Below are 23,996 nucleotides of genomic sequence, written 5' to 3' on the forward strand. Positions count from 1 at the left end.
CTTATCCAACCTTCACTCATTTAACGTTCTGTATTATCCAATGCAGTCTGCCTCCCACCTGGAATAATGTCCAGGGTGGAAGAAAGAAAGAACACTTGTCTGTTTTGGTGCTAAATTCATAAATACAATTACTACATAACGAAACTGTGTATTGAACTGCTTTTTCTGTTTATTTGTTGTAAAACATGATGTTTTGGTGCTTAATTAGTAAAATCATAATGTAATTTGACGTTCAACAGGCTTTTCCTTAATTCCTCCTTGCTATCCAACATTTTGCTTATCCAATGTTCTGCTGGCCCATTTATGTTGGATAAGCAAGACTCTACTGTACTTAGCACCATTCTTCTAAATGCACTATGGAAAATGAGATATTATAAAGTTTTCTTCCTATTCTTTAAATATCAGTTCTAACTTACCCTGATTGATGCAATAAAGGTATATTTAAATGCTGAAACATTTATGTTTATATCATAATGAAAAGGAAAACAAATAGAAAAGTATTGGCAAATATAAGCTGATTTGATACAACACATGTGCACACTCCCAAATGTGTGTTCGTCAATAAGTATACTTCCACATGCATTGAATACTATATAGCACCAAGTTTGCGTTTTCTTTTTTGTCCCAGTTGAATTGTGCTTGGCTCAGGCATCAGAGTAGTTTTAGGCAGCGAACAAAAGTGGCATTGTCTGCTCCTGACTGGTAGCACCAGAGTATGTGTTAGACCCGCTAAAATACTTTCTCCACGTGCTTCATGGACATTCATCAATCTCATACATACTCTACAATTCACCTGAGTTTAAGAGTGAGCATTATGTGAAAGTTGTATTCTTCCTGGGATTTCCCAATATATTTTAAACATGCAGAATGCAAACATCTGTTGTTTTTTTAGTGCGTTTTTAGTGCCATTTGTAAAGGAAACTCATAAGGATGCCTGATTGACCTAGGATCCATTTTTCAGAGAATTATTTAAGGAGTTAAATGCTTGGCTAAATAAGGAATTCTTAGTTCATTTAAAAAAAGATACATGACATGCTATGCTTTTTAAAGAAATATGGTAACTTATTTCAGCCAAGATGTCCACTTTATATTTTAAATCCATGATAAATAATCTATAGTTGAACTTCTTGCTCTGTTGAAAGTTCACGTGCCAGTCGACCAGGACACATCCCCTTCAGACCAGACTGTGAGGTGATTGGAGACGTTGTTGGTGTCTGCATTGTAAGGAGAGACAGAGAAGGAGAAAAACTGGGAGTCATCACAGATGAAGGGTATCTCAAGTGATGGATGAGGGGTGAGCGGGGGTATTTTTTAAATGCTTGGCCTGGCAACAAAGTAGGCATCCGTGGGGGAACTGTCTTTAAACCAGGCTGAGCTATTGAAGTAATCAACGGAGGAGGAAAAATGAATGATTTCTTCTCCTTAGGAAAACTATGCAGTTTCATGCTTTCATCCTCCAGCTCTGCAATATCGCTGAACACAGAAGCAAGGGGTTTAAATCTGGGCTCCCAATTTAGCAAGTAATCCCAACTGTAGCTGCCTCTGAGATCCTCATCAGAGGCTGCCAGGGTGGCCAGGGAGCCGTAATGGGAATTTGGGCCACTGGGTATGAAGACATAGTCTCTTGTGATATCTTTTTCCTTTATGCCCATTTCTTCAAGTGTTTGGGACAGCATCTTGTTGCAGAAAAGTTTGTCGCTGTCTCTTCCCTCTCCTCCACTCTCATTTGTGAAGGGGTGGTCTGCTTCTACACTTTGGGAAACCACCACTACATCCGTTTCTCCAGACTGGCATGAAAGCTGGTCAGAGTCTCTAGGGATCCCTGAGTCGGGTATCCGTGAGCCTCGGTCACTTAAAACCGATCCAGAACCTTTCCTGCAAGGATGCTCATTAATCCTTTTTATCTCCTCATCTTCGGCAGTTTCTCCTTCTGCAGAGCCATGACCACTAGAGTCTGAATGTCTACAAGGATTGCCAATGTCCCTTCTTTCTCTGATGCCAACCAAACTAAGCCACTCAGCTATGTTCCCTGTGGGGAAGGTACTGGTCTCATGGATCTGAGATACATGGGCATCTTTAGGAGTATTCTTGTCACTGTCTAAGTTCAAGTCTCCAGCCGAGGGATACGGCACCTCTTTCTTCACACTTATATTTACTGTATCTTTCTGTCTACATCTAACAATAAGTACTGCAAGGATAATCGCCAGTAGCAAGAATGTTACAGTAGAGACAGCAATGCTGACAGAAACGGTGTGTGCTGGCAACATGGAAAAGCTCTCTGGAGTATTAGAAATGTTCACCAACACTGTGCACGTACTGGATCTGGAGTTCAGTTTTGGACTATGAGCTTTTATGAGCAGTTCAAGAGTTTCACCTGTTTTCTTTATGCTTTTTCTTTTCCGATGAAAAGATCTAGTCAAATAGACAGACCCACTGCTATGGTTCACAAGAAAGAAGGCTGATGGTTTTATCAAAGTGTAGAGAATTGCACCATCTAATCCTCCATCATAGTCTGATGCTGTCACCTTGCCAACCAACTGGCCTGCTTCATTCTTTTCAGGAAAACCAAAAAAATACTGATCTTGGCTAAAAACAGGGTCAAATTCATCGGCACCTTTGACATTCACTTGAACCATAATTGTGGCTGTCAAATCACTTTTGTCTTTTGCCTGAGCTATGAAACAATATTTATTCTGATGTTCAAAGTCAAGTGTGTGTTTGGTACAGATCTCCCCCTTCAGAGGATCCATGAAAAACATGTCTTGATCTCCATGATGTCCATGATCAGGTAAACATGATGACTGGATGGAGTATGAAAGGTAACCATTAGGCCCAGTATCAAAATCTAATGCAGAAATTGTGCACACAGGAGAAAAAGGAGGCAGATTTTCAGATACTCCACAGTCCAGAGTTGGAAAAACAAATAATGGGGCATAATCATTGACATCGAGGATGCTAATAAAAACAACAGCAAATGCCACATTTTTTACACCAACTCCTCCATCAGAAGCTTGAACTGTCAAAGTGAATTCCATCGTCTCTTCATAATCCAAGGCTCTGACAAGGTGAAGGGAGCCAGTTTTCTCTTCCAATTGAAAGTGTCCATTATCATTTCCAGACATTATATTGTAAGTGATAGCTGCATTGGATCCAGAATCATAATCACTTGCTGAAACCGAAATGATAGGACTGCCTACTGGAAAATCTTCTTTGACATGAACATGATATTCCAAACTAGTAAATACAGGGGGGTTATCATTAGTATCCAATACAGTGATTAACACTGTGGCAGTGGCATTTAGAGGAGGAGTTCCATGATCAGATGCAAGAATTAACAATTGATGAAACGAGCTTCTTTCTCGGTCCAGAGAATTTCTCAAAACAAGATTTCCAATCACTTTATCTGGAGATTCTGGCCCAAGGACACAGTTTTCCACAATGAAGATATTGCTGCTGTTACCACCAATAATCGAATATTCAACATAGGTATTCTGATGTGTTCTATCATAGTCAACGGCTGAAAATGTGAAAAGCTTCTCTCCAAGAGAGGCATTTTCATTTATGCTGAGTTCATACGTTGACACTGTAAACTGAGGAGTATAATTATTCACATCCTGTATCTGTATGACCACCAATGTAACAGCAGTCAAAGGTGGATTCCCATTGTCACTGGCTTCTATGAAGAGCCGAATAATAGGATTCTTGTCCTGGTACAGCAATGGCTTAACAAGGAAGAGTGTCCCTAAAACAAAGGAAAAATATATTATTTTATATCAAACTTTAAGAAGCTGAACAATAACTATAGTGGGCCCATGATGTCCACTAGGATTTGTTTTCAGGTCTCAGGGTTTTCCTTCCTTCCTAAAAGAAAGAATGGATCATTATCTCAATTAAATGTATGAGGGTTATCCAGAAAGTAATGTTACAAGGAACGTAGCTCTCACAAGGAATTTTCGTGAGGGAAGTTGGTATCACTACCATGTAGCAAGAAACCATTGGAAGCTAACGAGCAGTGCCAGTCATCAGTAGCTCATTGACTGGCATTGCAGTGAAAGTTAGAGATGAGCATCCTCCAAGTGGGAAGTTCACCCTGTAATATGCTATCTAAATGCTAAGGGCATGAACACCACTGTGGTTCATTGCAAAATCATTTCAGTTTACGGAATTAACATAATGTCAAGACAACATGTGACAAAATGGGTATGGAATGTATTGTGAGACCATGAGGAAACTTCATAGAGCCATCCAAAACAAATGTCATGGGATGCTGACAGTGGGAGTCTGTCTCCTTCATGACAATGCGTGTCCGGATACCACTCATGCCGCACAAGAGCTGTTGACTTCATTTGGTTGGGATGTTTTCAATCACCTAATAGCCCTGATCTCACACCCAGTGACTATCATCTGTTCACTAAACTGAAGGTAAAACACTTCCCCAACAACAAGGAGATGAAAATTCAAGTGACAAAATGGCTGAAAAAGTTGAAAGGAAACTTCCATGACACATGGAAGTTTCAAAAACTCATCCCACGGATGACAAAATGTATTGAACTGAATGGTGATTATGTGGAAAAATAATGTAATACCTCTGCTACAATCCGTGTAAGTTTTATTAAAATATATTAATTCTTTGTGTTTTTTTTAAAAAAATCTTGTAATCTTACTTTTCAGATAACCCTTGTATTTAGGTTGAAAGACTGGAAGAAATCAGGGGGATTTTCTCCAAACAGACACATATAATATGATAGTACAAGTGTTAAAAAGACACTGGGGACATCTACACTGACAATATAATGCAGCTTGGAACCATTTTGGAAGGAGCCAGTTTCGCTGTGTGTGTGATAAGATTAACAGATCTGGAACTTTTCAGCAGCCTCATTCTGGAATCTATAATATGCTTCGGTAGAGATGGGTGTCCACAGGTCTGATTTTGCTATGGATTTAGGATACTCTGGCATTTGCTGCAGTGCATTATTTGTCTGAACTCAGACTTTCCAGTCTGAGTTCAGTCAATGTGCTGTATACCCTGAAATGTCTACTGCAGCATGCATGGGTGGCATGCATTTCATGGTCACCACAATTTCCTGTCATATTGAAGCCACATTATAGTGTCAGTGCAAATGGAGCCAAAATTGTGTTTACAATATTAAAAATTGTTTTGAGTAGGGAGATGTATTTTTCCTGTTACACACACATGTTTCAGTGGGAAATTAAATAGACAAGCAAAGAAATGTGGAGAGGTGATATCTGGCATATTTTTATGATTTTGCAGAAGAACTATACATGGTTTAACAATGCTGATTTTTATAACACTAACTGGAAATAAGGATAGATGGTTAAAGGGGAGAAAGAGGTGTAAAGGGAGTGGAATCAGTCTTACAAAAAAAATCTGTGTTCTACAAAGGTAAAATCTGACAGATCTTATTTTTCTATTTCTGTTCACCTAATACATGAAAGAGACATTTAAACTTGGCATGATTGCTGTCTTTATTCAAAGTCATGAAAAACTAATATGGAGGTACAACATGTTATCCAAACAGGGGAAGAAATGGGGCATATTCTCATTTCGCACTCACATGGAATCTTTTACCACACTGCCCAATATACTTGATATTAAGGGTATTAATGACAATGAGTGAATGAAAATAAAACATTGGACATCCCCAAAATATGTAAATTTGCTTCTCAATACATATTTTAGGTATGCTTTATTTCCCCAATTATTTTGTAAACTCACCATTGTGGGGATCAAGAAAAAAATGATCAGAAGGAGAAAGAATGTTGTAGGATATTTTTCCATTGTGTTCTGAATCTCTATCCGTGGCGCACACAGTCAAGATGGAGTCATCTATAGACCTTAGCTCTGGAATCAACACCTGAAAGAAAGAAATTACCATAGCACCTCAAAAGAACCATGATTAGATATTTTCATAACAAAAGCTTGGAATTGCCTACAGTGATGCTTTCCTTTCTAACCTGATATATATCCTGAGTAAATACTGGTGGGTTGTCATTGACATCAGATAGAAGGATTAGCAGTTGTTCCGTGGTTTGATGGACAGAGTCTGAAACAGTGATCAACAATTCGAGCTGGAGGTTTTCTTCAAAGTCTAATGGATTCACCAACATGATGATTCCTTTGTGTTGGTCAACTGCAAATTTCATTCCAGGATTGCCATCCTCGGCAAAGCTGTAGTGAAGAGGGGGCCCCAGATCTGCATCCTCTGCCAATATTTGTGTCACTAAGAATCCGAGTGGAGCATCTGCAACAATCATGGTTGAAAATGAGCTTCTCTATCACAGCTGTTTTTACATAGTATAGCATTCATACATCTACAAAGTAAAGGTAAGACAGGCAAACAACAATAATACCCAGAGTTACTAGAGGTGTTATGAGCATGTCAAGCAAAGAGCAACCCAAAGTTTTGGTCCATGGACTGGCATTCATCAAAATTATAAAACTGTTCCTTGCACATTAGGTTGAGAAATTAAGGCACATTGGATAGCTCAAGAAGCAGTGATGACAGTGAAGTGAAGAAGATAACAGATTTTTATCATGTCAGAAGCTAGCTGAGACCATACTGCATTTGGCTGCTACAGAGACGTTGCCCAGGGGACGCTCGGATTTGTTAGCTGAGAGGCTTCTCTTATGTCACTCAAGCTAGAGCTGACAGATGGGGGCTCACCCCATCTCACAGATTAGAACTGGCAACCTTCAGGTCAGCTACCAAATCTTCAGGTCAGCAGTTCAGCTGGCAATATGTTGTTGTTAATTCCCAACATAAGCATGACCACATTGCTGAGAATAAAATGAATTTGTTCAGTTATTGAATGACAGATTCCTCTAGCTTTCTGAACAGAGAGAAAAGGAGCAGTTATCCAGCCCTCATAGAATCACAGAGTTGGAAGAGACCTTGTGGGCCATCCAGTCCAACCCCCTGCCAAGAAGCAGGAAAATCGCGTTCACAGCACCCCCAACAGATGGCCATCCAGCCTCTGTTTAAAAGCCTCCAAAGAAGGTGCCTCCACCTCCTATGTGCTAGCCCTAATCAGACTGACCATCACACAGGAGTGTAAAACTACACAGCAGAATTAATGCAATTTGACACCATGTTAAATGCTATGGCTCAATATTGTGGGATCAGAGCTGTAGTTTTACAAAGTCTTTAACCTTTTCTGCCAAATAATGTTGGAGCTCCACCAAACCAACTTCCACGATTCCATAACATTGACCCATGGCTGTTAAAGTGATGTCAAACTGCATCAATTCTACAGTGTGGTTGCATGCAAGGGGAAGAATCTTTTAACTTTTCCAAATTGAGCCAAAACAAATATCTAGCCAGATCTATAACAATAAAGGGATGGAAGAAAATCACAATTGGAAAGCAGGGATGGTTGGAGGCTGCCAGAAATGAAAAGCAAAAGTGGGACCTAAACGTTTACTGGATAGTGTTATTGTTTCTGGTGTCAGAGGATATTGTGAAAGAATATAATTTTGTTCAGACATTTTCTGATTAGTTTGAATTTGATGCTTGAGTGCATTATTATTTGGCAGACAGGTGAGACATACTAAAATCTAATATTCATTTTCCAGGCAACTATGTACCATTATGGTATGTTACTGAATTTCTATATACCCGAGTGAAACCATAAACTAGGAGGGGTTTATGTACAAGCCAGATACAGATGCTCTGGGCTGGGCTACATCAGTGGTTCTAGTATCTTAAAATTGTACCCTCTTGGATGAAAGTAGAAGTGACACAAATTCCACTTCTGATTTAAATTCCTTGGAGATGATTTTCCAATAGTGATATAATTCCAGTGGCTGCCAAAACGGGCCACAGGTTGTCAACTCAAAGTTGAGATTCTTTTTGCACCTATACCCACTTCTGGGAGTAATTTACTACATTTATCTATCTGTGTTGTCGAAGGCTTTCATGACTGGAATCACTGGGTTGCTGTGAGTTGTCCCAGAAGCATTCTCCCCTGATGTTCCACACACATCTATGGCAGGCATTCTCAGAGGTTGTGAGGTCTGTTGGAAACTAGGAAAGTGAAGTTTATAAATCTGTGGAATGTCCAGGGTGGGAGAAAGAAGTCTTATCTGCTTGAGGCAAGTGTGAATGTTGCAATTTGCCACAATTCAATGCTAATCTGGGTGGCCATTTGCAACAGTCACACTTGTCTCAATCAGACAAGACTTATTTTCCCCACCCTGGACATTCCATAGATATATAACCATAGATATATAACCATAGATATATAACCTCACAACTTCTGAGGATGCCTGACAAAGATGTGGGTGAAATGTCAGGAGAGAATGCTTCTGGAACACGGCTGTACATCCTGGAAAACTCACAGCAATCCATTAAATTATCCCTTAATTTAATTTATAGCCTGAATATTCTCCAAACATGACACCTTTGAGGCAGCTAAAAACAATGAAGTTCAATTAAAACATACAAACAAAATCAATTAGAAGTGAATTTAAAAACATAATAATAACAGCATTCAACCAATTTAAATGCCCTTCCTTCAGCCAAAAGGAAAGCTTAAATGCCAAAAGCTTGTCCATAAATAAACATTTTTTGCCCTCTGGCAGAAGAGCAAGAAAAAAGCAGTCAACAAGCCCTCCCTTGGCAGCGACGTTTCAGAGCCTCATAAATTTTTCTATGAGTGAAAAATTGAACATAGGAAGAAACCCTGGGGTACCTTCCCAGCACTATGTTCAGCGACATAGTAGCTTTTGGATTATGTCTCTTTCCTGTGCTATTTTGTGATGGCAGCATTCGAGGTCATATGGGAGCAGTAAATGTCTAAACTCCTTTTCATGCCAACTTTGCACCAGTTCCCAGGAGTGGAGATGCAGGCAGCAGAAGAAACAATAACACAGACTCAGTCTGTGTGACTTAAGTACAGCAATGATGGCTGTCCGACAACAGCTACCATGCCACAAAAAGTAATAATGCTGGAAGAGGGCTGAAGGGGCTGAAACAAGCCTCTTTTACATTCCAACACATATTCCATTCCCAAACCTTGAGCTGGTTCATTGTGAGCTTACTTTATTGCAAAACATCAGAGCTACATTCAACAACAATCGCTGCACTGTATAGTTTTGGCTTAAGAGTCATATTTCCCTCCCCATAAAGGAAATAAAAATTGAAGCAAAATCTTAGGAATTTGACAGCGGGGTCTCAAAGCACTGTCTTTTCACCAATGTTTGCGGATTCAAAGTAGTATTGTAAAAGAAGGCTTTAAGTTACTCACAATCACAAACAGGAGGTTCATAGTTGGCAGGAATGTGCTGCAGGATACCTGTCATTCTAAACACTGCCATTTGAGCCAAAATTAATAGGAAATACAGAAAACTAGTCTAGTCCAGTATTTAAAAGAAGAAGAAGAAAGAAAGAAAGAACCACGTAATGATGACTGTCTGACATTTGTTTTGACAACTGTCTTATCCTGAGAGTTACAACACTTACTTTCAGGGAGTTCAACAACACCTAACGGATGGATAATTGGGACATTGTCATTGATGTCCACCACTTGAATTTCCACGGTGCATGAAGATGATAATCTGGGAGTTCCTCTGTCAGCAACTTGCACAACCAACCTTATGGTGTTAAAAAAAGAAGGAAAGAAAACATAGTCAAACTAGTTTCTTTCCATCTCTAAAAGCTATGCTGGAAAATAGTTCCATGATTCTGAATACAAATTTCAACATTTTGGTGGTGGGAAAGGAATATATTTTCCATCTAATAAATAATTAGATGGAAAACAAACATATGCCCTAGGAATTAAAGGGGGAAAACATAAACCTTTGCCTGGATTTTTATTTACTATATAATAAACATACATACCATTCCTCCAACAGGAGCATTAGCATAATAGTAATGACTAACTTCCTTTCTTCCTGAGGCTCTTTCAGATGCAATGATGACATCCTATGGAATCTTGTGATTTGTAGTTTGGTAGGCCCCCGATGTCACAAGATAACATCATGTAAAGATATGCTATAGCTATTACACTCCTTATAGACATGAAACCAAATCATACATGTATGTCTATACATTAGGGGCTGATTGGGTTATAACAATATAAATGGTGGTCTTAGTACAAAGCGAGGGAATGGAAAATTAGAGGGAACTAAAGGAAGCAATATTTGAGTGCACACAAGCAGTTTTAGTATTGGGATGGAAAAACAAATCAAAGTAGACAGTAAATAAATGATATCAGTATATGGTGGACCAAATAGAATTTGAAATTATGCATGTAAACTAAAGGATTCAAAATGTAATGAAAACAGAATGCAAGAAGTTGAAGAAAGAAGGAACCTGGTCAAGAATTATATTATGAATAAGTCTAGAGATCAGACTTGTCTCCAAAAGGATTAATATGTGAAAGAAAATAATCCTTGTGGTGGTGGTGGGAATTGTAACTGTTGCATTTGTGTATGTGTATGTCCAAATATATATATATATGTTGAAAAGACATACCTATATGATGAAATGTCTTCTCGATCTAGTATCGTATTTGTTGAGATAACTCCCTGTGCTGAATCGATGACAAATGCTTCATTTGTGTTACCAGATAAAATTGAATATTCAATCTCCCTGTTGAGTCCATTGTCAGAGTCTGTTGCATAGATCTATGCAAAGACAAAATCATGAGTTATCAATAATTTATTCTGGGACAGAAAAGCTATCAATGATATACTCTGGGAAGAACCTGAATAGGTTGGTGACTCAAGTAAGATACCCAGAGGGCAGTCCTTTGTTTATTGAACTTTTTCACAGAAGAGATGTAAAGAACCCACACAATGAATATTTTGAAACATTTCATTTGGCTCCCCATTTGCTTGTTCCTGTGCTTTTATAATGTTTACTATCAGATTTTAATAGTTTTATTATATTAATAATAAAGATTTTATAAGTCTTAATCTATGTTTAGTCTTGAGCAGACTTACTGAGTCAATAACACTATGTAACATGATTTTCCCCCTGGATTATAAATGTCATTTCCTAATTAGTGCTATCATAAAAACATGGGAAAAGGTTTATTCAACTTCAAAAACTTTGTTTTTATGGGATATCCTGCAGCACATTTTGCTACGGTTTTTCAATGAATATCTGATAGAGTCTCCACCAATTCAACAGTTTGTGGCAGCCACAAAAACAAAGTTTATGGAGTACAACTACTGTCATAGTAAGTATCACACAATTAAACAGGAAATAACACTTTCAAAGCAGGGACAGAAAAAAATTGTTACATAGTATAATTATACAAGTTTCACTGATACTTTGAGTCTTCTCCAGATAGGACGATGAACTGGATTCAGATCACTGCTGTGTTACTGATATTTACATTATAAATATTTTTCAATGGCTCTGTGTTCCTCTTTTGCGGTGAGAGTGTAAGAACTGTGAATGAATGGATACAATAATAAATGGTGCCTTGCCAAGATGCTGCAGTTAATCTAGTGCTGGAGTTCTGGTTCCATTTATCTGTGTTCCAGACCATGAACATATTTCACTCACATATTAGAGAATTGATGTGTTCATAGTTCAAAAGTAAACCTCATCACAGCAAGCAATCGTTCCACCCCATCCTGTGTTTGAGGTTGTTGAAAAGACACATTTTGCTTCCCATTGAAATGAGGCAAACCCCTAATCGTGGGATTCTATGTCAGGAGAATGTGTATCTGAGAAAGAAAGTGTGGCATGAAGTCTATACAATCCTCTGTCTGTTCACTAAGCTTATGATCCAGTTTGAATTCAGACCAAGTCCATAGTTTCCTTTAATCCCAAATCCTTCATTCTAAGGGCTGCATCACAGTGCTACATCCCATGGATAGGAATTCAACTGTGTCTTTGTGTTCTTAGAAAATATTGCATTTCCTCAAGTTTTCATATGAGGATGTTCACTCAGTATAAAGGTGGGTGGATAAGGTGTGCCTTTATTTAGCCACTGAGTGAGTTAAATACCACAATATTTTCAAAATATTCCACCATCTCTGGAAGGAAAATTTAGGGCATAAGTGTTATGAAATGTGATTATCATCAGATCAGATGAAAGAATTGAAAGCACCCGAGAAACTGAAAGTAGCTTCTGGTGTGTGATGGCTGTCTGCGAGGAAGCCGCCCGGATGTTTTGATGTTTTACCACCCTTGTAGGAGGCTTCTCTCATGTCCCAGCATGGGGAGCTGGAGCTGACAGAGGGAGCTCATCCGCACTCTCCCTAAATTTGAATCTCCAATCTGTCAGTCTTCAGGCCTGCCGGCACAAGGCTTTAACCATGTGCATATAAATGCTTTGTTGTAAATTTCTTGAATGCCCTTTACACTACAGCTACATTGGCTGAGGGATTCTGGGAACTACAATCCAGAAAAGGAGTATTTCCAAACTGGAGGATATATGCCAGTTATTAGTTTTTGGCACATGTTGTTCCCCCCTTCACTTTTCTTATACAGCATTGACAAAATAACTGTTTTTTTGTGTCAGAAGTGACTTGAGAAACTGCAAGTCTCTTCTGGTGTGAGAGAATTGTCTGTCTGTAGGATGTTGCCCAGGGGATGCCTGGATGTCTTGATGTTTTACCATACTTGTGGGAGGCTTCTCTCATATCCCCAAATAGGGAGCCAAAGCTGGCAGAGGGAGCTCATTCATGCTCTCTCTGGATTCGAACCTGCAACCTGTTGGTTTTCAGTCCTGCTGGCACAAGGGTTTAAACCCATTGCGCCACAGGAGTTCCAACAAAATAACTGAAAAAAGTACATTCAGACAATATATTTTGTTTCCAGCAATATTATAAAAATTGTGAAACAAAGGCTTTCAATACTGAGCCAAGTGGGAAGTATTAGGTCTTTATTAGAACTAACCAACTAGAAAAAAACCACATTTTCAACACAACCTTATGGTTACCTGCATGACGTATGTGTTGTAAGCCTGACCTTCCCAAACTGATGTTATAAAACAGTTTTGGTCAAACTGAGGTGTATTATCATTCACATCCTCTATCAAGACTGTCACCCCACATGCTGCTGAAGTTAAGCCATTTTCTGCTACCACCGCAAAATGCACTTTTTTCCTGACTTCATAATCAAGAAATTCAGCTCTTTTCACTGTGATTTCACCTGTTCCGTTTGATGAAAGCAAAGAGAAAAAACACACAAAAGAATGATTACATGTTTGGGACCTACAAGTGTTGTATTTGTAATGCACAAACACATAAGTAATGGTAAATTTCATATAGCCGGCAAATACAAACAAATAATAGGCAAATACATCTGCAATTAATTGAGAAAAATAAACACCAATGTCAGTGGAATATTCTCTTTTTAACCACTTAAAATTGTAAACCAATAGAATACATTCCCTCAACTCATTTTCTATATCAGCACGCAGAAATTAAAACCATAATGGCAATTTGGCAAAAGCAAGCATTGAAAAAAAAATCTTAATAAAAGTAATCGTACCAAGCAATCAACATGAAAGTGGGACAACATCTGCTCTTTATTAGGCCAACTCAAGAATCATAGCAGCCAAATAAAGCCTGATGAAGGACATCCATATGAGAGCTTGTGGCATACTCTTTATCTTAGTCGATCATTACAACCCTGGTAACCAATATTTACAACGTTTTGCCACAAATATGTGTTTTCACCACTAGCAACAAGTTGACAACAGAATTCACGATCATGAAAGGTGCTATTCAGCTACAGAATTCTATAGTTTTGGATGTTGGATGGGGTTTTTGTTTGGATGGGCACTGGAATCATTTCAGGTTTGAAACCAAACTCTCCCAAGTGGATGCAGCACACTGGATAGTTTGTCAAACTATACCAAACCAGGAATGAATTCACTGCCCTGCTGACATTGGAGTCAACAACTGTAAATGGATATGCTACAAAATCCATATCTGTTTCTTTCATGTCAGCCATAAGATAAGCCTCTCTGTTAAGTAACTTTGGAGAATTAAGTAACATGCATGGAGTAGGGGGCTTAATTCTTACCCTGAAAAGATACTTTCTCCAGGATCATCTTATTTATAGTCAAACAGGCAGAGCTGTAGAGTATTTGCTCTATTGGAGTATAACTCTCCAAGTTTCTCCAACTTTGTGCCCCAATTTAGAAAGTCTTTATAGACACAACCATTAATGTTTAAAAGCTGAAATACAAAGGATATGCAAATCTCCTGTTGATTGAAATTTGAAATTTCTGTGGCCTTTACTCGTATTTTCCCCACCATCACAAAGTTCTCAAGTAGTAGGGCTCTGTCCCCATGAACAGTTTCAGGTACAGCCCCAAAATACAGTTCTACAATCCAGAACAATAATCCTAGCTTTTGGTTGTACAGCTGGCCCTCCATATTTGAAGGTTTAAGTTTTGTGGCTTTGAATATTCATGGATTTGATTAACATGGACTCTCTAGAAATGTCTAGGTTCTCTAATGTGAGTCTATGGTCAATTTCCATGGGAAAAGCTGTACCAGAGGACCTAGGGCTCATCTACACTGACCTTATAACACAGTTTGAAGCTAGCTCAAAACTGTGGTGGCTGTTGATGTATGTTTCAGCACAGATTAAAGAATTGAAAGCACCCGAGGAAAAGCTGAGGGAAAGTCTGAAATATTTATTATTTGATATTGTTATATTATTATTATAATATATATTGTATTATATTTATTATTATTATTATTATTATTATTATATTGTAATTATTATTATATATTTCTACCCTGCTCTTCTCACCCCAAAGGGGACTCAGAGCGGTTTATAGATATGACAAAATTCATTGCTGCATTACAGATATAAATAAACAAATAAAAACATAGAGTAATAAAACAGGTAAAAGCATAAACTACAATTCAAACAGATTAAAAAGATAGTGCCTAGACCCATTGTCATTAGTGCTGCTACATTTGTGTCACATTCCATATTGCACTATTCCCCAAATGCCTGGCTCCATACCCAGGTTTTCAACTTTTTCCTGAATATCAGGAGGGAGGGGTCAGTATGATGTCATTGGGAAAGGAATTCCATAGCTGGGGGGCCACCACTGAGTAGGCTTTGTCTCTTGTCTCCACCAATCACGCCTGCAAGGAGGGTGGGATCAAGAGCAGGGCCTCCTGGGCAGATCATAACTCTAATTGGTTCATAGAGATACATTTGGATAAACTCAATGTGCAAACCACATTGCACAGTGGCACCAGCTCCACAGAATGTGAAGCACATTATAGATGCCAGTCCATGCTGATTTTTTTTTTAAAAAAAAAAACTGAACATATGGGGCGGGCTGCCAGAAAATGCCCCAAGGCCATAGGTGAGCATCAGGGGCATTTTCAGGAAATTGATTACCTCCACTTTTATCACTTTCCCTTCTTTTTTCCTCCTTGTGTGATATTGGAGTGCATCGCACTGGGAAATGAAGAAACACACAATTCTTGGAGGCTGTCAAGCTGCAGATCCTGTGGATTCTGGAAATGGTTTGAGGCTGCTTTTCATGGTAAATGTGAATCTGTCCAGAAATGTCAAGCTAATCATCCATCCAATGAAGCCAGTTTCTGACAAACTGGCTCCAAATCATCCAAAGTTGTTGGTAGATTTGTTCTTAGAGATTCCTAGAGAGGTGTTCCTCCAGGTAAAAACAAGTGTTTTCCCCCTTTCACAGGAGCCCTGTATATCTAACCCCAGTGAATGTGGAGTTCTGACTGTATGTTCAGGAAGCACATGCTAGTGCATCTTGGTGCTGCATCCTATGCAAAGCTTTACAACACAAAAAACTACAATGTGAGGTTATGTACATGCTGTATATACAGGAAACAGTGGAACTAAACACGCAGCTGCTTGTACTCATACTGCAGAATAATAATAATAGCTGCCGTTGCTAAAAATATTTTTTTCATCCCCCTTCCTACTTTTCCCCATGGAATTAGCTCATTGGATGCCCATGAAAGAGGTCCTGATTACTCCATCAACAAAAAGAAAAAAAGAACAAATACATTGTGTGTGTGTTTCTGATGTTGCTTGATTTAGTCCTACTAGGAATATGATTGCTGAAACCATCATACGTAAACGTTCCCAAATGTGCTCATGATTTAGATTAAACAAGACAGCCATGTTAATAAAATAATTGATTATTAAAAACATACTTGAGGTTTAACTAAGCAGTATATTTCTTTTTCTCTCCAGCCAGAAGGAAGTTATGTTTTCAAGCAATCAGCTGGTATTCATTTAGCACACAGCAACTTTACTCATAAAAATCTAGGTAATAGATGGTTTATATGAAAATCTTCTTAAAAGACATACTTTTATGTTTCTGTGCATTTTCCACAAATATAGAGTATATTTACAACCTTTTTCAGAACAATATTTGTAATACTGAATACGAATGTGAGGAATTCCACATTACTTTCCATTTTGTTCAATAATTAAAAATTGATGTGAAGTTTATAATCATCCTGCCTAATTGAAGATATCTTGTGTCTAGCAAATTTTCTCTGAATATGTTACTAAAAAGGACAAGGAACACAATCAACATGTGTCCACTGATTTACTGGAGGCTTTCAAGTTTTAAAAATTCCAAGCAGAAATTTGCAATGGGTAAATACTTTTATGGAGTCATTATAGAACTAAAGCCTGTGATCCCACCAGTTCTTTGTCACAGGCAGTTAGTATTTGTGGCACAAGTTCCAATGAATCATCTGAGCAACGGTGTTATGCCTCTGCTTGTAGTCTGCCTGTGCGATCTTCTTGGAGCAGCTGAGGATGTGATCTATTGTTTTATCTGCTTCCTTGCAGAGTCTACATTTGGGATCTCTTTTTTTTACACGATTGTGAGGTCAGGAGTATTATTATTATTATTATTATTATTATTGTGGTTAATAATGATGATGATGATAACAAATTGGGTTGTTGTAGGTTTTTCTGGCTGTATGACCATGTTCTAGAAGCATTCTCTCCTGATGTTTTGCCTGCATCTATGACAGGCACCCTCAGAGGTTGTGATAACAAATTTAAAACAAAATGGAATGAAACTGATAAGAGACTTCCTAAACCCAGACGGGACAATCAAAGATTGGGAGAAGATAAAGGATAATTGTGGTCAATGTAACTGGCTTTTATGGAATGGGTTGAAACAAAGGATTATTGACTGGAGGAAAAAGGAAGGTCCAGAAGCAAACTTTGATCACATTTTAAAGTGAAAATTAGAAAAGGAGAAAGGCCTGATGGTTTCACATACAAGAAATTAGTCTGAAAACAATATAAATTGAAACAAATATTGTCTGAGATACGGAAAGAGAACCTGAATAGTAATGACTCAGACACTGAACAATGGATCAATTCCATTTTTAAAAAATCAAGCACGTAAGGACTATAGAAACACAAAGGAAAATACTGACCAAATGGTATAGAACCTCAATCACACAATTAAACCAACCACAAAATTATGTTGTCACAGATGTGTAGAAATTGGCTCCTACATGCATATGTGGTGAGAATGTGACAAAGTAAAAAAAATCTATAAGGTAAGGAAAGAAATGGAAGAATTACTAGGGCATAAACTGGAGTTGAATAAAAAATGAATTCTTCACCCATTAAAGATTGGGCAGAATTTAGCCAGCTTAAAACAAGCTGTCATAAAACCGCTGTTGAAAAAACCATCACTGGACCCCACTCAATTTGTCAACTTTCGGCCAGTTTCCAATCTCCCCTATTTGGGCAAATTCCTGGAACGTGTGGTGGCCTTGCAACTCCAGGAGTTCCTGGTAGACACGGATTACCTAGATCCGGTGCAGTCTGGCTTTAAGCTGGGGCATGGTACTGAGACAGCCTTGGTCGCCTTAGTGGATGATCTTTGCTGGGAACTGGACAGGGGGAGTGTGTCCCTGTTGGTTCTGCTGGACCTCTCATTGGCCTTCGATACTGTCGACCACGGTATCCTTCTGGGATGCCTCGCGGGAATGGGCCGTGGGGGTACTGCTTTGCAGTGGCTCCAGTCCTTTCTCATGGGGTGATCCCAGAAGGTGTCACTAGGGGACTCCTGCTCGACCCCACGGCCATTGTACTGTGGAGTCCCACAGGGTTCAATACTGTCCCCTATGTTATTTAACATTTACATGAAGCCGTTGGGAGAGATCATCCGGAGTTTCGGGGTGCGATGTCATCTGTACGCAGATGATGTCCAACTCTGTTACTCCTACCCACCTACTACTAAGGAGGCTGTTCAAGTCCTGAACTGCTGTAACGGACTGTAACGGACTGGATGAGGGACAACAGATTGAAACTTAATCCAGACAAGACAGAGGTACTCCTGGTCAGTCAAAAGGCTGAACAGGGCATAGGGTTACAGCCTGTGCTTGACAGGGTCACACTCCCCCTGAAGGCACAGGTTTGCAGCCTGGGAGTGATCCTGGACTCATCGCTGAGCCTGGAGCCCCAGGTTTCAGCGGTGGTCAGGGGAGCTTTTGCACAATTAAAACTTGTGCACCAGCTGCACCCGTTCCTTGGGAAGTCTGACTTGGCCACGGTGGTCCACGCTTTGGTTACATCCCGTTTAGATTACTGCAACGCTCTCTATGTGGGGTTGCCTCTGAAGACTGCCCGGAAGCTTCAATTAGTCCAACGTGCGGCAGCCAGACTACTAACAGGAGCGGGCTACAGGGAGCATACTACTCCTCTGTTGCGCCAGCTCCACTGGCTGCCAGTCAGCTTCCAAGCACAATTCAAAGTGCTGGTCTTAACCTATAAAGCCCTAAACGACTCCGGCCCAATTTATCTGTCCGAACGTATCCTCCCCTATGAACCATCAAGATTGCTAAGATCGTCTGGAGGGGCCCTGCTCTCGATCCCACTGGCCTCACAGGCACGGCTGGTGGGGACGAGACACAGGGCCTTCTCGGTGGTGGCCCCTCGACTCTGGAACTCCCTTCCACTGGAGATCAGAACTGCCCCTTCTATCTTAACATTCAGGAAACAGGTGAAAACTTGGCTTTGGGGATTGGCATTCGACAAATGAGCCATGATCCTGTGATATGGATGGATGACAACGAATAATGATTTTTGATGACGACTGACCATTGTAATTATATGATTGTATTTTGCTATTTTAATGTTTTAGTGTGATTTAGAATATGATGTTTTAATGACTGTCTGTAATATTGATGTTGGAAACCGGCCTGAGTCCCTCGAACAAAGGTGAGAAGACCGGTATACAAAACTGCTAAATAAATAAATAAAAATTTATAAAATATATGACAGTTGTCACCATGCCGTTCTGGTAGTTACTGGGATGGAATCGGGAAATCCCACCAAGAAAGTCCAGTTTTTTTGAGGTGGGGACTTAAACCCAAGCTGAAGTGGGTTTCTTAAACCCACTTTAGCACAGGTTTGAGCCCTGTCTGGAAGTGCTCTAAGCAATCTATCATAGCAAAACTCCTGCAAACTCAGAATAACCTACTCATTGGCTAATTTGATTTTTTTTTTCTAACTGGGTTTAAGCTTTGGCATCAGTATCGCTGTGGAAGGAAACAATTTTGATCAAGGTTCCATTTTAGCAACACATCTTTGTTGGGTTTAAAGGCCAAAAGCCAGCTTCCCCAGGCACTTAAATAAACTAACACTAACCACTGAAATAATGTTTATAGAAAGCAATCACAATTCCAATGTGGAAAATATTTTACCAAAGCCTCAAATGGTTTTAGAACAGATGCAGATAAATAGGCTGTTTTACCCATGATGGGATGGATGGAGAAAATATCTTCATGTTCACTGATGATTCGGTACTTTAAATTCTTTCCCATCAAACTATGGTCATAAGCAGTTACAGTGAAAACAGACGTTCCTGAAAAAACAAGAATATATTTTGCAGTGACTAGAAGTTGGACATATAGCAGTCATTTACCTTCATATATATCATGAAAGGTTGAATGATGAATGCTTAGCTAGCTATTTTCTATCCATCTCTTTTCACGGTGTTTATACGTACCTTGATTTAATATGAATATGCAGGATTACTGTCCATACAGTTCTAGATAGACTAACAAAGTTTACTCATCAAACCAGTTCTTTAGCAATAGTAATCTATATTTTGGCAAATAATATTCTGGTCTAAAATTTGCACAAGACAAAGGAGAGTAACAAAGATTACAAAAGGGTTTATGATTCATTGACTCCAAATCATCAGACACATTAGCAGTTCTCAGACACATAAGAATGGTGGATCTCTTTAGCCCTCTTTTTTGTTACTGTGCGGGTTTGCTTGAAGAGGCATTCTGTTGTAATTTCCTTCTTTCTAATATAAAATTGATTTTAAAAGTGTCACAGTCCTCACTGAATCAATTTTTTTATTTCATTCCATACGTTCATATTTTCTTCCTCTCTTTTACCTCCATGCAAAAGTGATCGTTGGTGAAAGACAGCATATACCATTTACAAGCGTAGATGAGTATGAACTTACTAGAAAATGCTAAGAGGAGCAGACAGGAAGAATGCATATTTGGAACCTTTTGTTATCAATGTGGGCAAACACTTGTGTGCATGAGTAAGGCTAAGAAAAGACGAGCAGAAGAAATGGTGTCACAGTACTACAAACTGTAGAAGTACAAGAATGCCACAATTGGGTTGCTGTGAGTTTTTCAGGCTGTATGGCCATTTTCCAGAACCATTATCTCCTAATGTTTCACCCACATCTATGGCAAACATCCTGAGAGGTTGTGAGGTCTTTTAGAAACTAGGCAAGTGAGATTTACATATATGTGGATGCCTAGAATGGGAGAAATAATTCTTGTCTGCTCGAGGCAGTGTGAATGTTGCAATTGGCCAGCTTGATTAGTACTGAATGGCCTTGCAGCTTCAAAGCCTGGCTGGTTCACACTTGCCTCAAGCAGACAAGGATTCTTTCTCCCACCTTGGACATTCCACAGATACATAAACCTCACTTGCTTAGTTTCTAACAGACCTCACAACCTCTGAGGATGCCTGATATAGATGTGGGCAAAATGTCAGAAGAGAATGCTTCTGGAACGTGCCCATAAAGCCCAGAAAACTCCCAGCAACCCAGTAATAAAGGCCATGAAAGCCTCCAACAACACAATGCACCAATTCTTAACTCTTTGATCCTGATCCACATGCAACACAGAGCCACAGGGAACCTCTGGAGAGGAACTGAAATGGGTATAATTTTAAAGCTTCTCTTTGTTGAGTGACGTCGGAAAAATGCTACTGTGACAAGGACGGTCTCCTTTCAAAACTTAGGTGTTGTCTAAGTAAATGTAAAGGTTTTCCCCTGAAATTAAGTCCAGTTGTGTCCGACTCTGGGGGTTGGTGCTCTTCTCCATTTCTAAGCCAAAGAGCCATTTCCATAGACACCTCCAAGGTCATGTGGCCGGTATGACTGCATGGAGAACCATTACCTTCCTGCCGGAGAGGTACCTATTGATCTACTCACATTTGCATGTTTTCAAACTGCTAGGTTGGCAGAAGCTGGAGCTGACAAGCCGCTCCCTGGATTCGAATCTGCGACCTTTCGGTCAACAAGCTCAGCAACTCAGCAGTTTAACCCAGTGCGCCACCACATGTTGTCTATATGGGCCTAAAACCCATTTTACTCGAGTTTAATGACCCATCAAATCTAATGTGCACTTCAATTTTCAAACTCCTGAAACCAAAAAAGGTATTTGCTGACAAATCTAATGAGCAGCAGCAAAGATGTGCTATTTGTAATTTGGCCATTACAGTTGCTGCCTGCTTAGAATGCCTTCTTTAAAAAACAATTGTGTTTTAGCACAATGGAAAAGAAACCTTGGGGTGCATCTGTGCTGTAGAACGAATCCACTTTGACTACCTTGGTTCAATGCTACGGAGCCGTGGGGGCTGTACTTTTATAAGATCTTGAGCTTTCTCTGTCAAAGGGTGTCGATGCCTCATCGAACTATTTATAGATTGCATAGCATTGAGCTATGACAATTTAAATACAGATAATATTCCTCAAATAGAAACTCTAGATGTTCCTGAAGCAGCTTCCCCTATTGCTTTGGCTCAGCACTAAGATTACTCTACTACGCAAATCTAATGTGCACTGTAATTTTGGAAAGGTAATTTAGCCAAAAAAGGTGAGTGTTAGATTTGTGTAAATACAGTAACGTATACTCCTCATGATTGGATCCAGGCTGTCCACACAACATTATGCCACTTCTGGTGAGAAGTGCAGTGTAAACCTGGTTTAACCACACATTAAGAAAAGTCATGGGATGTTCTGGAGTTTGCCTGAAACACTGAGTGACTTTGTGGTTTCTAGGCAGTGTGTACAGCAGAATCAGGTCCAATTTGGACTGGTCCATAGTTCACATGGGCCATCAGTGCAAGTGTGCTGGCACAGTAGTGCCAGGAGATTTAAATTCCTTTTCTTGCACTGTTAGTTTGCATGAATCTATTTAAGCCATGCATTTTGCAATAAGGTAGCTTCCCTCAGGTTGCAATCATAGGGCCAACAACTTGGCAATCATCATTAGAATCTTTGGACCCACCCCTTTTCCCAGGGTTTTGGAGGCAAAGGAGAACCTTTGTTCAGTCTCACTGTTTGAAGCCTAACAGCAGGACGTGTAGGATTCTCTTTCCCACCTGCACAAAGGCTTCACTTCTCACAGCTCTGCTGGGGGAAAAAGGAAAGATTCCACAGCTTTTGCTGAGGGTTAAAGAAATAGATCCACAGCTCTGCTGGGGAGTAAAGAAATAGTCCCTAGAGCCTTTGTGGAGAAACTAAAGGACACCTTTCAGCTTGGCAGATCTACAGGATCCTTGCCTGGTAAGGGACCACTCAGGCTATCCATAAAGCAGCTTGGAGCCTGGAGTAGGGGCCTCACGCCAGCAAGGTAAAGGGAGATTGCCCAGGGAGTGGTCAAAGGATTTCCCTAGGGAAGAAAGGAACAGTTTACCACCAGTTGCCTGCCCCTTGTTGGCAGATTGAGGAAGCTACCTGTTTTCCAAGGTTATAAAGTGTTTAATTCATTTGTTTGAAGATTTAAGCCCAATTAAAGAACTTTGTTGAACTTATCTTGAGCCTCAATAGTACTTTGTGTTGGGAAATCTAAAGGGCCCTTCAGCTGAGGCACCCCAGTGTCCCATTGGGCATACAGAGAGCATGTCCTGTAAACAGACATTATTTCAGGCCCAGCATGCGACAGCACAGCAAGGAAAATGGGATGGATTGGGCTCGTGTTGCCATTACCGCAGCTTCTCCAGACATTGACACCTGCACAGCCAGGAAGAAGTAGGAATGCAGTTCTGCTGGTGCCAGTATGGGGTGCTTGCGAAGGCCAGGAGCTCACAGTTTGATACTGGTGATGGTGAAACAGACAGGTGGCAGTCCAGGCCAATGCAGAGTTGTTCCAGCTGGACTCTGGCCCACTGCCATTTTAGGCTCAGGGCAGTGTATGTGGGATAAACTGACTAGAGCAGATGAGCCTCCTAATCTGTGGAACACATGGCAAATTGCTTAGAATGTTTTTAAATCAGTCTGTGATGTGGTAATTGAGTCAGTGTTTTAGAAGATCACTTTCTTGGCCCACAAGTGCCAAAGCTCTGATTTAGAGTGAAAAGGGTGTTCAAACTGTTCAAAGAGAAAAGGTCAAAAATTCCACTAGTTATACTTTTCCGGTGCGGTAAGAATTAGCCTCGAGATGTTTCAAAGAGATAGGCACAGTTTGTTACTAACATCAAAAGAAGTATTCCATCCACAGAGATCCCTAAATTCATTATGAGAACTGATCTATCATTCCAAAAGCATGAAATAAACAACCATTTTGTTTACTGTACAAGTCAGAGCATTAAACAAAACATGATGCATTATGCTAACCAAACACACCACGCTTAACTGTGACCAAGTTTAAAAAACATTCACCAAGACAGATTTTTGTTAAGATTTCATCAAAATTTATCAAGATTAAAGCTTTGAAAATTTTAGCCAGTTGTGAAACCAATTTTTCAACATGGTAATTG

General features: G+C 39.7%; 1 protein-coding gene across 1 annotated transcript in view; it reads right to left on the reverse strand.

Annotated features, from left to right (window-relative positions):
* Nucleotides 1–897: 897 nt before the first annotated feature.
* The window catches only part of DCHS2 (dachsous cadherin-related 2), a 145,383-nt gene continuing 122,284 nt past the window's right edge, over nt 898–23,996 (reverse strand). The window contains exons 14-20 of the mRNA XM_060778812.2: nt 19,732–19,842; nt 12,922–13,133; nt 10,497–10,648; nt 9,483–9,613; nt 5,977–6,263; nt 5,738–5,876; nt 898–3,742 (exon numbers count right to left, since the gene is read on the reverse strand). Of these exons, the coding sequence (XP_060634795.2) occupies nt 1,113–3,742; nt 5,738–5,876; nt 5,977–6,263; nt 9,483–9,613; nt 10,497–10,648; nt 12,922–13,133; nt 19,732–19,842 (3,662 nt within the window). The 3' untranslated portion in view covers nt 898–1,112. The remainder of the gene's footprint in view (nt 3,743–5,737; nt 5,877–5,976; nt 6,264–9,482; nt 9,614–10,496; nt 10,649–12,921; nt 13,134–19,731; nt 19,843–23,996) is intronic.

This window comes from Anolis sagrei, chromosome 5 (assembly GCF_037176765.1).
Source record: "Anolis sagrei isolate rAnoSag1 chromosome 5, rAnoSag1.mat, whole genome shotgun sequence".
In the NCBI taxonomy this organism is placed as follows: Eukaryota; Metazoa; Chordata; class Lepidosauria; order Squamata; family Dactyloidae; genus Anolis; species Anolis sagrei.